This window comes from Myotis daubentonii, chromosome 13 (assembly GCF_963259705.1).
Source record: "Myotis daubentonii chromosome 13, mMyoDau2.1, whole genome shotgun sequence".
Classification (NCBI taxonomy): Eukaryota; Metazoa; Chordata; class Mammalia; order Chiroptera; family Vespertilionidae; genus Myotis; species Myotis daubentonii.
The window spans coordinates 22,067,427-22,081,916 of record NC_081852.1 but is presented as its reverse complement, the minus strand read 5'-3'; the positions used below and the strand labels follow the sequence as shown (position 1 = coordinate 22,081,916).

Sequence of the window (14,490 nt, the reverse complement as noted above, 5' to 3'; positions counted from 1 at the left end):
CAGGACTGGCTTTCCTTATCGGATAGGGGGATTATAGAAAAGTTAGAAAAGTCTAAAGAGAAGGAATTGCCTACAGTGCTGCCCCCCAGAGACAACTCTCCAACAACTGAGTGTTTCCACCGACCTTTTATCTGTGCGTGTTCTTACCTTTAACATTACCCTGCACCAGCATCCTGTTGGTGGGGACCTCTCCCCTTAAGGATGCTCAACCACAGGTATTCTTTACTGCTTACAGGCAGGGGATTTGAGCAGGTCCAAGCCGGGTCACCGTGGAGCCAGGAGTTAGAGACAAAGCATTCTGTGGTTCCAGAATGCTGCTTCTGGCACCCCCGCATGAGCCCCTGGGCTCCCGGGCACACTTTGAACCATAGTCATGATAACCATGCGGCAGGTCGAGCGCGTGCCTGGTCCTTGCTGCCAGGGCGACCGTTCTGGGTGCTCTGTGTGTGTTTCTCGGGGCCGCCCCAAAGAGAGGTGTGTTGTAATCCTGAAGCACAGGGACGTTGAGCGACTTGCCAAGATGAGATGGTCTGAGAGTCGCAGAGCCCAGCTTCTGGCTTTAGTGTCTCTGCATTTACTCCCCACACTCCCCACGTCACTTCTCCCCCCGAGAAGGATTCTTGCTGCAGATGGACTGGGCCCAGCAAGACCTCGGTTGCCTTTCACCCAGCACCTCCCAGGGTGTGGGGCCTGCAGAGGTCGTGACCCCAGGAAGTGCGGCCAAGTGGTCATCCCAGATAACTTCCTCCAGTTGGTGGAGGCTCTCTGCTTCCTGGTGTTTCTTCCAACCCTTTGGCCTGTTCTGGGAGCTCTAAGGCCGCCTGAGTGGGCGTGGCAGGGTGTGCCAGTTGAGGACAAGCCTGGCGATTCTGGGCTCCATCCTCCCAGGGCTCTTCCTCCTGCCTGTTCTCAAGGCTGCAGCTTGGGGTGAATCAGCTTTTAGACGTTCCCTGGCGTGGGCCCAGGCCTTGGCAGCCCAGCCTCCAGCAGAGCTCTGTGGCTTGGGGCTTCCACATCAGGTTTGAATTATATGAATCTCAGCAACCTCAGGCTTTCATCCGAGCTCTGCTGACTCATGCTTTCGTGGTAGTGGGCCGCCTGTGCACCGTGTGTGTGTGCGTGTGTGTGTGTGTGTGTGTGTTGTCTGCCTGCACATGTGTTGTCTCTGTGTGTATGTTGTCTCAGTGCATGTGTGTGTGTCACCTTGGTGCATGTGTGGCATCTCCCTGTGTATGTGTCATCTTTTTTTCATAGCTTTATTGAGATAAAATTCACCTGCCACACAAGTCACAGATTTAAAGTATGTGATTCAGTGGATTTTTATCATATGCACAGAGTTGTATAATTATTACCACATTTCCTCTATCTCAAAAAGAAGTCCTGTGCCCTTTACTATCACCCCTTTAATCTATTACCCCATCCCCAGCAACCACTAGTCTACTTTCTGTCTCTATAGATTTCCCTCTATTCTGGACATTTCATGTAAATGGAGCCATATATATGTGGCTTTGGTGACTGGCTTCTTTCATTCCCTGTAATGTTTTCAGGATTCACCACATTACAGCATATCTCAGTACTTCACTCCTTTTTAGGGCTGAATAATATTCCATTGTGTGATACACCACCTTTTGTTTATCCAGGCATCAGGTGATGGACATTTGGGTTTTCTACTTTTGGGCTCTTGTGAGCAGTGCTGCAGTGAACATTTGTGTAAAAGTTTTTGTGTGACATATATTTTCATTCCTCTTGAGTATATACCAAGGAGTGGACTTGCTGGGCCATATGGTAACTCTGTTTCATATTTGAGGTACTTCCAGACTCTTTTCTAAAGTGGCTGCATCACTTTTCATTGCCACCAGCAGTGTGTAAGGGTTCCACTTTCCCCACATCCTTGGCAACACTTATTATGGGACCTTTTGGTTCTAGCCATCCTAGTGGGTGCGAAGGGGTGTCTCGTGGTTTTGATTTGCATTTCCCTACGGATAAATGATGTCAAGCACCTTTTAAAGGCCTTATTGGTCACTTGTATATATTCCTTGGAGCAATGTTTACTTAGATCCTGTTTCTACTTTTAAACTGAGTTGTTTGTCTTTTTATTATTGAGTTACATGTGTTCTTTATATGTTCCAGGTACAAGTCCCTAGTCAGGAGAGCAGAGGCTGGTCTCTCATGTCCTTATGCAACCCCAACTCCCTCATGTCTAGCTTGCAGTGGTTGCTTCATGAAGACGTACTGAGGGAGGAAAGGGTCTGGGCCACCTGGCAGGAGTGGTAGTCCCAGGGTGTGTGTGGGGGGGTGGGTGTGTGGGATGGGGCTGGCCCCCTCTCTCATAACTCTGAGACAGATGGGCCCAGGGTAACCCATCTGAGGGTCTAGTGCCTGCAGGCTACCTTGGGTGCAGCTTTCAGTTGAACTGACTCAACAGAATGATGGGTGGTGGGAGAGGTGGGGGAAGGATTTGAAAGCCCCACTCCCGGGCCCACCCCTCCTCTTGATTTCTAACTTGAGTGGCTAGAACAGGATGGTGCCATTTTCTGGGATGGGGTGGCAAAGGATGAGTGGGAGGTTGGCTCTAGAGTTTGAGGTGCCCAGCGGGGGCCCAGGGTCTCTGTCAAGGAGACTGTTGGACAATTCCACATGGAATTCTGGGAGGGTCAGGGCTGGGATGTCATTTAGGAGTTATCTGAAAGTACTTGGTATTGAAAGCCTTGGGATCAGGGGAAATTCCCAGGAGAAATGTGTGGCTGGATGAGCTGAGTGAGACCAGGATGAAGAATTGGTTGCTGGCTCTGGCCACTGAGGTCACAGGTGGCCCTGACGAAAGCAGCTTCCGGGAAGTGATGGTTCTAGAAGTCCCTGTGGGATGGGCTGAGGAGAGACATGAGACCTGGAAATGGAGGCAAGGTGGAGGCTATGGCCGGGTCTCCGCTTTCTCCTGGACTGTGCTGGGAGGGAGGGAGAGGGAGAGAGAGACAGAAACAATCAATGATGAGAAAGAATAATTGATTGGCTGCCTCCTGCACGCCCCCCACTGGGGATCAGCCTGCACCCTGGGACCCTTCAGTCCCTGGGCTAACTGAGCCAAACCAGCTCCGGCTGGTGGCAGGCATTTCTGATTCTCACTCCACTCCCAGTGTGCGCGTCACCTCAGACTCCACTTGCAGGGTTTTCTTTCATTTCCTACGGTGGAACAGGTTCAAGCTGAATTTGCTGGAAGCCTAGAACCTAAGCACAGCTGGCAGTAAAATTCTCATGATGGAATTTCCAGAACAAGTTCAGGCCCACGAATGCATGCTCCTTGGGAGGTGGTGGGAGGGGGGGGGGGTTGGAGGAGGCCTGCCCTGCTTCTTTCTCTTCTGCGAGGCCCCACAGAGGCCAGTCTTGGAAGGAGACGGAAGAGGAGACCTGGCTCCACTGGCACTGCCATCTTGAAATGCTCCCTTCTTCTGGGCAGTCAACAAAGGTTGGCGAACGGAGGGTGCCACATGTGGGTTCAGGATCCCCCGTCCCAGAGCCAAGCTGTCTTCTCAGAGCCAAGCCCCTTGCCCTGTCAGGACCCCCGGCTGGGTCCTGGCCTGTTGTCTCTGCACTTGACTCAGCACAGATGGAGCGCTGCCCTTGTCCTTAGGCTCTTGCACCATCTAAGGACATGTATTCCAGGCCTCGGGGGTCTCTGTCCGGGACCTCCCTGGCTCTTTGTACCCTTGCCTCCTAAGTTTACATGCAATTTTAGGATAAACATGTTTATATGCACATGCACACACACATACTAATTCCAAAATACGAGGGCTTCAATCATTTGCTAAAATATTTGGGACCTCACCCTGATGATAAGCTACTGGTGACAACTGATCTTGCTCAGTTATGACCCACTGCAGGGTCCATAAGCCAGCACCCACCTCTTCTGTCACCAGGAGTGATTTGCTCTGGAATTGCTCAGGAGTTGGGGGCTTCCCCTGAGGGGAAGCAGGACTGGAAAATCTCAATTAGCATGGCCTGGAGGCCTCTGCATGAAGAGGCAGCAGGAGGTGGCCCCTTCACAACCCAAACAATGTCACAGTCATATTGGAAAAGCCAAACAAGTCTCCCCCATCAGCCAGTCGCCTTCTAGGAAAGGCCCTGCAGAACAGTTCTATTAAAGGCCTTGAGCTTGGCTGAGGGGGGTTGGGACTGCCCATTGGAGAGTTTCCATTCAGAGAAATCGCCCGAGGCCTTGAATAACGTAAGGGTGAAAACAGAATTGGCTGACATGTCTTTCCCAACTTACCAGAACTTATTTCCCGCCTTTTTTCTTGCACAGAAATCTGATTTGATTTTAGAGCTTTAAAATTAGCCGCCACTTTTCAGAAACATAAACATCTCATAAATTGAGAGACGGGAGTCATGTGGCACAGGGGCAGAGAGCCGGAAAGTTCCCGTTGCCAGTCTGTCTGCCCTGCATGGGGCCTGGTTTCCTGGCCAGGGCAGAGCTGGAGGGATCGTGGGCCAAACCCCTCGTGGCATAGATGGGGAAACCGAAGGCCTCGTGGGAGGGCCGGCCAGCCTGCCGTCTGCTCTGGTGGCCCAGCCCCTCTAGGAGGAGGGTCTCAGAGGTGGAGGGTCCCCCAGGCCTGGACAAGAATGGCCTGTCAAGACTGGATGTGAGGCACAGAGCGGACAGGAAACTTGCTGGGGAAGTTCTGTCCTTGATCCGGGGTGGAAACGGGTGGGACCCACAGTCGCAAAGATGCTTGACACTTAAAACTGTCTTTGCCCTAAACCAGTGGTTCTCAACCTTCCTAATGCCACGACCCTTTAATACAGCTCCTCATGTTGTGATGACCCCCAATTTCATTATTACAAATTGAACATACTTAAAGCATAGTGATTAATCACAAAAACAATATGTAGTTATATATGTGTTTTCCGACGGTCTTGGGTGACCCCTGTGAAAGGGTCGTTCGACCCCCAAAGGGGTTGAGACCCACAGGTTGAGAACCGCTGCCCTAAACAGTTAAACTGGGTGGGGAAGTAGGGGTTGTTTAACTCTCCCCCGGAGAGAGGCCTGTGGGCTGCGTGCGGGCGGAGCCAGGCTCAGGAATCCTGGTACTTCACTCTGGTGCAGGAGTGCTGAGGGTGTGATGAGGGTGGGGTGTGGGGTGAGGGTTCAGTCTCCTGGGGGCACTGTGCTGAAATTTCTTTCTCATTCTCACGCCATCATGGGAGGAGGCCTGACTTCCTTTGGAGCCTTTTTTTTTTTTTTTTTTTTTTTGCCAGAGGTGGGAAGTGAACATCTTGCTAGCTCTTCAAGGTCAGACCAGCGCAGAGGCCCAGGGATATGCAGATGGATTATGAAAGAAAAGTTTCTTTGTTCCAAGTGGCCCCCAAGGGCAGAAGCAGGGCCCAGGATGGCCTGAGATAACATAGTCCAGTGGTTAAGAGCCACATAGAGCTGGGCTCTTGTTCTAGTCCTGTCACTTGCTGGGTGACTTTGGGCAAGTTACTTAACCATTCTGAGCCTGTTTCCTCATCCATGAACTGGGTCTAGTATTTGTGGCAACCTCATAGGATTGTTGTAAAGGTGAAATAAGATTTGTAAATAAAAGTGGCAGGTCCTGTTACTATATGATAATAAGACTTTATAAAAGGTAGAATGCAGCAAGTGTGTTTTAGCTCAAGGAAACATTGAGTGTCCTTACATTAAAAAAAGATTATATCTTGAGGGAGGGAGCTCTCTGTCACTAGAGGCATTGGAACAAAGTTAGAGGTCTCCTAATCAGGGATCTTGCTGAGGGTTTGAAGCCCCAGACTGGGCAGGCAGGTGACCTGGAAAGGCCGGTGTGGTCCATGATTGTGGGCAGGGAGGGGCGGGCTGGAAGGCAGTGCCTTAGAGCCCAGCCCTAAGCTGTGTGATGGTTCCAGAACCTGCATCCCTCCTATGAGGCACTGAGATCTGGTGGCCCATTGGAGTCACTGGGTGATGAGGCAGGGAATGTCAGATGAAGAATCCTCCTCATGCAGTTGGTTAACCAAGTCTCAGAACAGTGTGCCCAGTGGGGTCTTCTGCCCCCTGACCTGGAGAATTCTACTGCCAGGCTGCTTCCAGGGGGGCAATGGGCAGAGCCCGCACAGGCTGCAGCGCTCAGGGGCCTGGGTTTGTATGACTTTGGCCTGGATGAAACACAGGCCTTCTGACTTCTGCTATGAGGGTCTCCTGTCTTGGTGGTCTTGAATGGGGCAGGAACAATCCCCCTGAGTGTCAGTGAGGGGTACAGAAAGAGGGATGGGCGTGGCCAAGGCTCTTGGATGTGGCCACACTTGTCCAGGTTCTGTCTCAGCCCCTGCCCAGGATCCTGAATGCCTCCCGGGTCCCCATACCACCCTTCATGCTTCCACACCCTTGCCCAGGCCCCTACCTGGACCGCCCTTTCCAGCTCAGGTGGGCTTCTTCTGCCACCCTAACAGCTTCTCTCTTCAGGGGCAGTCATCTCCCTTGCACTGGCCCTGGGGGTCTAGCGGGGACTGTGAGTCCCAGGGTGACCATGTGACTCCGGCTGGACCAACCAGGCTCCCTTGTTGCAGGTTAACGGGAAGTCTCCTTGTCTCTGGTGGCAGGGGCAGGTGTCTGCCAGAGTGGACTCTGTAGCCTTGTGTAGGAGAGCAAAGCTGATGCAGAAGGTGCTGAGAGGCGGGCTGGAGAGGGAGCTGAGGGCATCGGGTCCCTCCCTCCCAGCGCCGCCCCTGCCATGGTTTGTCATGGGGCCAGTGCCCTGCACTTGGGGCCAAGAGGGTTCAAGTTGAATGTCTGTCCCTTGCACCTGAGAGTCTGAGGGATGCCCGTGCTTCAGGTATACCCACTGCAGCACCGAGCACAACGCGTGGCCACGCTCTGCTCCTCTGCGGCCCTTCTCTCCAGGAGATGAGCAACTCAAAGCCAGAAGCTGGGCCTCATTTATTATCTGTTTCTCCCTGCCCTTGGCACACCGCAGGTGCAAAAGTAAAAGCATAGAGGTGCTCTGGATGAAAGGAAGGACGCACAGTACAAGGTTTGATGTTGACATTTTAATAAGCAGACCCGGACTTTTGCAGACAATTGAGTATTGCCTCATGCCGGGGTCACCTTGGGAAGCCCCAAGCTTGTTCCAGTACAGTCCTGCTCTTTCCCCCGGGGAACGTGTTTGGCCTCCTGGTTGGGTCTGTTTATGAGATAGAGGCAGCCGTCTTAGTTTGGATCCACGTGGTGTTTTCAGTTTGATCAACAGATGGAGCTGGAAGGGACATGAGAAAGATCGGCTGCTGCTGGGAGGCTCGGCGGTGAGTGCTCCGCAGGCCTCGGCCCCGTTCCCTGCAGTTCAACCGCCAAGCAGGCTGAGGTGGGGAAACTGGTGAGCTCAGCTGCTTGAAAAAGAGGCGCTCCTATTCGGACAGGGAAGGTCCCACAGATGTATTTATCTGTTTGTTTGCTTGCTTATTTAATTAATTAATCTTCACCCAAGGATATTTTCCTGTTGCTTTTTAGAGAGAGTGCAAGGGAGGGGGAGAGATGGAGAGAGAAACATCGATATGAGAGAGACACATGGATTGGTTGCTTCCCGTGTGTGCCCGGACCAGGGCTGGGGATCGAGCCTGCAACCGAGGTACGTACCCTTGACCAGAATTGAACCCAGGACCCTTCAGTCCTTGGGTCAAAGCTCTATCCACTGAGCCAAACTGGCGAGGGCGGTCCCACAGATTCATTAACACAATTCCTTCATTCACTGCGTTGTGTTCAGAGCGGTATTGCCAGTGTCTGAAGCAGTGCTGGTATGCAGTAGGCGCTCAATACATATTTGTTGAAGGAGTGAAGGAATTCAACTAATATATATTTATTAAGGATTGCCTACTATTTTCCAGGCGCTGTGGGCGGTGGGCTGGTCTTACCAGTTTTATAGAGCTGACACGTGTGTGGGGGGAGGGCTGTGCAGCTACACATACATTCACAGACATCTCGTTACAGGTTTCATTGCCCCCGGGATCACTGCCTTCATCAGAGCCTAATAGCATATTGGCTGGCTTGCCGAAGGTCATATGTTTTTATTTCCAAGGCCAATACCTGATTTTTAAAAGAGAACATTTTGATGCAGGCACAGACTTAGATTGAAAACAGAGCACGCACTCCTGGGGCACTGTTCTGGCTCATTTATCGTCAGCAAACAGCTGCTTTCCCTGGCTTGCATACCACACGCTTTAAATCTGAAATAATAGCACTTTGTAGTGGACGGGGGACCAGCTCCCACCTTCGAGATAACTGGGCTTTACCGATAGGATTTCCCTCTCTGTCTGCCTGAAGGTAAAGGCAAACCCGCATGATAGTGGCCGTGCTTTGGGGTGGAATGTGGTGCCCTGGTGCGCGCGTGTCCCTCATGGCAGTGGTTCCCCCGCTTTAAGCACTGGAACCCCTTGATTACATGAAATGTTATGTAGAACCCCGTGAGTGCACAACACAGTAATAGTGGGTCTGCTTATTTCTGTGAAATTGGCATGGGCTCCCTTGCGCAGCCTCCTTACAACCCTTCCTAGTTGCCTGCTGGATTCCAGAGCTCCCCAAGGCCCTGGAAGAAGAGCCTGCATACGTGTGGTCACACACATGTGGTCACATACGTGTGCAGTTGCAAATGTTCACTTGTCCTGTGCCATGTATTCATGCCTCTTCTCTCTCCCCCTTTCCTTTTGCCCACTGCTCAGGCGGGCCTCATCCGCACAGATGTCACCGACTACTTCATTGAGCCCCTGGAGCGGGGGCAGCAAGAGAAGGAGGCAGGCGGGAGGACACACGTGGTGTACCGCCGGGAAGCCGTCCAGCAGGCGTGGGCAGAGCCTGGAGGGGACCTTCACAATGAAGGTAGGCTGTGGACACGGCCCCAAGCTCTGCTCCTGTTCAGACCTCTGGGGTGAACAGTTTAGAGGTAACTTGAGGCCTTAAGCCACTCAATGCCTGGCCTTCGTCTTCTCATCTGTAAAGGGGACTGGGCCCCGTAGACCTGCTGCGCCTACTGTAACTAGTGGGTTTGAGAGGCTGTTATAACCGTCTGCCACTGGGGGCTAGAGGAACTACTTGAGCCTCTGGAACGGTGGAACTTGGGGCTGCAGAGGTCTCTGAGGAGTTCAGCGTTGCTTGGCAAGGCTATTTCTCTGCCCATGCAGTAGGTGGATAGCTGTAGTCAGCTCTTTCCCTAACACTCAGCTCCACCCCCGGGGGCCACAGGAGGGAAGTTCTGAGGGTGCTTGTAGGGAATCTGCCTCGTGTCAGGGCATCGGGGTCAGCTTGGTGTCCACTAGACTATTTTTAAATCCTGTCTCCAGTGCTGTCTACTGTGGGACCCTAAGCAAGTTGCTTAACACCTCTGAGCCTCATTTCCTAACCTGTCAGGTTAGGGCAGTCGTTGTTCACCTCTGAGGCTGTGTGTGTGAAAATTCCAGCGTGGAGTTTGGCACATGGTAGGTGCTTGATGAAGGGTTGCTCTTATTCTACTGGTGTTGTGAGGCCGACGACTGACACGTGAGGGTGTCCCTGCATCCTGGTGACCAGCAGAGCACTCAGCACCCATGGCCAAGCGAAGGAAGCAGTGGATGCAATGTGTGCTGGTCCTGGGCCCGTGGCTAGCTTCACTGTCCAACTTAGCCTTGGCCAAGAGGACACAAGGAGGCCCTGGGTGGAATCCAGCCATGAGCTCCACCCCCACCCCCAGCCCGGGCCCTGGAGGGCTGAGCACAGCGTGAAGGAATGACTGAAAGCCAGTTGTCCCCACATCCACTGCCTCCTTTGAAGCTCCAGCTGCGCTCCATGGCCCTCATAAGAGAAGCCGCAGCTCCAGGACTAGCCAAGAGGAGGCGGGCTCTGCAGGCCCGGAGTGTGGGGTGGATTGCAGGGGCAGGGTGGTGACGGGCACTGTTCCCTCCATCATGGCTGGGAAGAGTGACAAGGCTCATTGGGCTCCATTTTATTTGAGGCCAGTTTTGAATCAAAAAACCCTAAATCCTCTTTTGGGGTGTGACCCTGGGGAAGTCCTGGACCAACCCCATCGCCTGCCATGGGCTGTGGCTGGGAAGCCAAGACCGCTGAGCAGGCGGAGTTGGAGCTCAGGCCCGGGACTCCGTGTGACGCCCTGTCATCAGGCCGCCCGCTGGAACTCCTGCAGGCTGCGGGCGATGCCATGCCCTGGGCCCATCTGGGCTCTTAGAGAGACGAGGGGCAGTGAAGACTTTCTTGGAAACCTGTGACTCTGGCTCTGTTATTTTAAGACCAGCAGTGGGTCTGAGCACAGTGTGTGGAGCAGCGTTTCTGGGGCGCCTGTCTCCATTTAACATTCTTGATGAAGAAGAAAGGGTTTGCCTCATCTCTGGGTATACTTGGCACACAGAGGCCTGGGCCAGCTGGTCAGCGCCTGCTTAGCCACAGTAGCCACTTTGGAGGAATCTCCCCCAGACTGAGCACCTCTCCCATCTCTGTCTGTCCCTGTCCTGCCCAGGAGTCGGCCCAGCTCAGATGTCCTTCTCCTGGACCCCTCAGCCCCCGGATTTCTCCTGGGACTGTCCCCTTCCTCCTAATAAGCCGGGGTGGAGTGTCCTAGGGGACAGATACCAAGTCTCAGTGATGTTTGTGTCCCTCACGTCAGCTGTTCTGTTCTGGGGGAGGGTGTCCAACTCCCCTCAAGGAAGGAAAGGAGGCGTCAGGGATCCATCATGGTTTTCCAGCTGCTCCACAGCAGAGGGGTCTGAGGTGCCCCAGTGAATCTTGTTGGCACTCGGCATGGCGTTGGCCGCTGCTTTCTGAAGAGAACGTGCGCGCACCCCTGACACTGACACACTCACCTGTGCACATTCGCTTACTGACCTACGGCACACACCTGTCATATGCCTCCAACTCACAGTCACACAGCTTACACATTCACTAACGCTCGTTCACACACACTAATACCCACTCACGCCCCGCCGTCACGCTCACACCCCACCCCGCCCCAGCACACACATCCTTGATGGGCTCCAAAGAAGAGTTAAGTGACCCATTGTCAAGGGCTCTGGTGAGAAATCTAAACCGTTCCAAGTCCTGGGAGGAAATTCCCGGCCTTACCCCAGCCCCTCAGGGATTCCCTGTGGACCCTGCCTCGGCCTTGGAGGGTGTGCTCTGCATGTTTCCATACTCCCAAACGCTCCCCTTTCCTTCCCCAACCCCTGCTCCTGCTCTGTCGCCCTTTCCCACCCTCCCCTTCCCTCCTGACGCCAATAGGCCATGTGCTCCTGTGGCCCCGGTTCCCGTTCCTGGGCTGGAGGCTGGGGCTGCCAGACGCCGGGCAGCCAGCCAGGCTGGGGCTCAGGCCGCTGTGTTTTTTATTGAAATGAAATCCACTATTTTAACCATTTTAAAGTGTACAATTCAGTGGTTTCTTACTATTTTCACAATGTTGTGCAACCATCACCGCTATCTAATTCCAGAACATTTCCATAATTTCCCTATAAACCTTTACCCATTAATTAGCAGTCACTCCCATTTTCCCGATCCCCATGCCCTGGCAATCCCTAATCTACCTTCTATCGCTATAGGTTTGCCTGTCCTGGACATCTCCTATAAATGGAATTCTACCGTGTGTGGCCCTTTGTGACTGGCTTTCTTCATTTAGCATATATGTTTCATCCATGTTGGATCCTGTCTCCATACTTCACTCCTTTTTGCGGCAGGGTAATATTCCATTGTAGGAATGCACCACAGTTACTTTGTTCATCTGTCGATAGACAATTGGGCTGTTTCCATATTTTTCTGTTATGATCATGCTGCTATGAACATTCGTGTACATGTTTTTATGGAGCATGTGTTTTCAATTCTTTTGGGTACATGCCTAGGAGTAGAGTTCCTGGGTCCTATGCTAATTCTATGTTTAACGCTTTGGGAAACTGCCAAACTGTTTCTCAGAGCAGCTGCATCATTTTCTATTCTCTCGAGGCTTCCTGGGTGGGCTTCCCAGCGGCCTCCACAGTTTGAGGGTTACCTACTTCGGCCTGAAGGATGAGAGATACATAGAGGAGGGTGTGGTTGGGGCATCGCCAGGGTCTATGGCTGATGTTAGTAGGCCCTCCCCCAACCCCCCTCGCTGTTTTTGCCGAGAGAGAAAGCGGGTGGACCTGATAGGGTGTGATGATGGGAGAGTGGCAGATCTGAGTTTACATTCTGCGCTTCTGCCGTTAACTTGCTGTGTGACCTGAGATGGCAGGCCACCTCTCTGAGCCTCCCTTTGACACAGCTGGCAGGGAGAGCCGTGTAGGTCAAGTTCCACATTTCACTCGCAGTATGTGAACCTTCGGGCACTGCTCACAAGTTGGGGGTGACTGCTCCTGGCTCTCCCCACTCGGTGCAGAGAGCCCTGCTCCTCCCCTCCTAGGGGTCCTCCCTCCTCCCTCCCAGGAATTGGTCTGTGGGTGGCTGAACACACCACTGGGCCCAGGCACCCGGGCTGCCAGGAGCTGTTGTTCAGTGTGACCTGCAGAGAAACACCTTGGCCTCAGGGGCAAGTGAGGGCAACGCTGGCCTGAGCCCTGCTCGCCAGGCTGCGATCAGCCCAAGGGCCGGCCTCCCTCTTTCCATTTCCCCAGTAGGCCAGTGGCCACACATTTTTTTCTGGCCCGTAAGTCTAGTGCTTCTTTCCCTTTTGTATTCTAGCTCCCCAACCAAAGGAAACATAAAAAGAGAGTAGCACTGAGTCTTGTGGTTCCTGTTGCCCTGTCCTCAGGGCCCATGGGCCAAATGCGGGCCACCACTTGTTTTTGTCAGTAAAGTTTTATTGCAACACAGACAGAGGCTCTATAATCCACAAAGCCTATCTGGTTCTTCACAGGAAAAGTTTGACAACTCCTAGATTAATTAACACAAGTTAATAAATCCTGGTTATATATTTTGTTTTTAGCCAAAAAGGCCACAGCTGTGATGGTGAAATTTGGGGTCACTGGCAGTGATTGGGAGGGTTTTGAGAGGCTTGGGGAATACTCTAGGGGTGTCTGAAATGTCCTGCATCAGCCACGGTAATATTAGTTTTTTCCTTTATCAAGATGTTTCCACCCATTGCTGCCTTTGATTTTTTAAAAAATATATTTTATTGATTTTTTGTACAGAGAGGAAGGGAGAGAGACAGAGAGTCGAGAGAAACATCGACCAGCTGCCTCCTGCACACCTCCCACTGGGGATGTGCCCACAACCAAGGTACATGCCCCCGACCGGAATCGAACCTGGGACCCTTCAGTCCGCAGGCCAATGTTCTATCCACCGAGCCAAACCGGCCAGGGCCGCCTTTGATTTTTTATAGCTTCTGGGGCAAGAGATGGAGATTATCCACCCGCATGTCACAGGAGGGGAGATGGAGGTCCAGAGAAGTGAATGGACAGGGGTTGGGCCAGGATGCACAGTGAGACGGGACCAAGTGGGAACTGGGGCCCAGGTTAGTTTTCACTCCCCTGCTACTCATTGCCTCAAGGACGGCCATGCTCTGTGGCAGGAAAAGGGCTCGGGCACACGAATTACCTGGTATGGAACAAACCCTCCTGCTACCTTGGTTTATGGAAGCAGGAACAGGGGCACATGTGACGGGGCGGGGGCGGGGGTTGACGGCAGCGTCCCAGTGACAGCCCCTGATGTAGGTTTGACTTGGTCTCTTCCCATCCTGGTTCCAGCCTTTGGCCTGGGCGACCTTCCCAACCTGCTGGGCCTGGCGGGGGGCCAGCTGGGAGAAGCGGAGCGGAAGCGGCGGCATGCCACGCCGGGCAGCTACAGCATCGAGGTGCTGCTGGCCGTGGACGACTCCGTGGTGCGCTTCCACGGCAAGGAGCACGTGCAGAACTACGTCCTCACCCTCATGAACATCGTGAGTGTCCCCGCCTCTGGGGACTGGGGGGCTGGGCAGGGGGTGGGGTGGGACCACCAGAATTGGTCTGAACACACTGTTCCTCTCTGGCCTGGTGTTCTCTGGGTGGCCTCGGGGCATCTCTGTTTGCTCCTTCGTCTAGCTCGTCAGTGGGTTCCATGGTGAGTGGACCTGAGCTGGTCTGGCATCCATCCCAGGCTGCAGCCTGGCCTCAGCTGTAATGCCTGGGCTGGGTGTCCACAGGCCGTCCACGCGAGTCCCTGGCCAGCTTGAGCATCCGGACAGGGGGTTCTGGGCTCGGACACATTCGGAGCCTCGCTCAGGCGTGGCCAGGACTTGCCTGAGACACCTACCTCATCTGGAGAAAATGGGCAATGCGGGGCTGGGATCCTGGCGGGGCGCTGTCAATCGGATGGGGGTGGGTGGTCCCAGGCCCCTAGTGTGGGCCTTGGGTGTTCCCAGAGGCCTGGCAGGCCGGGAAGTGAGGGTCACAGGCAAATTGAGGACTGCCCTGTCCCGGGTGGGTGGTGGCGACTTGGCTGCTGCTGGTGGCGCTCATGCAGACGTGCAGTGCTCTGGTCCACGGAAGGCATGCTTCAAGGAAGGTCAGAAATGCGGTTGTTTT

At 53.5% G+C, this 14,490-nt stretch overlaps 1 protein-coding gene across 5 annotated transcripts in view; it reads left to right on the top strand.

Moving 5' to 3' along the window:
* The window catches only part of ADAMTS14 (ADAM metallopeptidase with thrombospondin type 1 motif 14), a 77,393-nt gene that overhangs the window by 15,452 nt on the left and 47,451 nt on the right, over nucleotides 1-14,490 (top strand). For all 5 annotated transcript variants that reach the window (XM_059662474.1, XM_059662469.1, XM_059662473.1 and 2 more), the window contains exons 3-4: nucleotides 8,704-8,860; nucleotides 13,675-13,865. In XM_059662474.1, coding sequence (XP_059518457.1) covers nucleotides 8,704-8,860; nucleotides 13,675-13,865 — 348 coding nt within the window. The remainder of the gene's footprint in view (nucleotides 1-8,703; nucleotides 8,861-13,674; nucleotides 13,866-14,490) is intronic.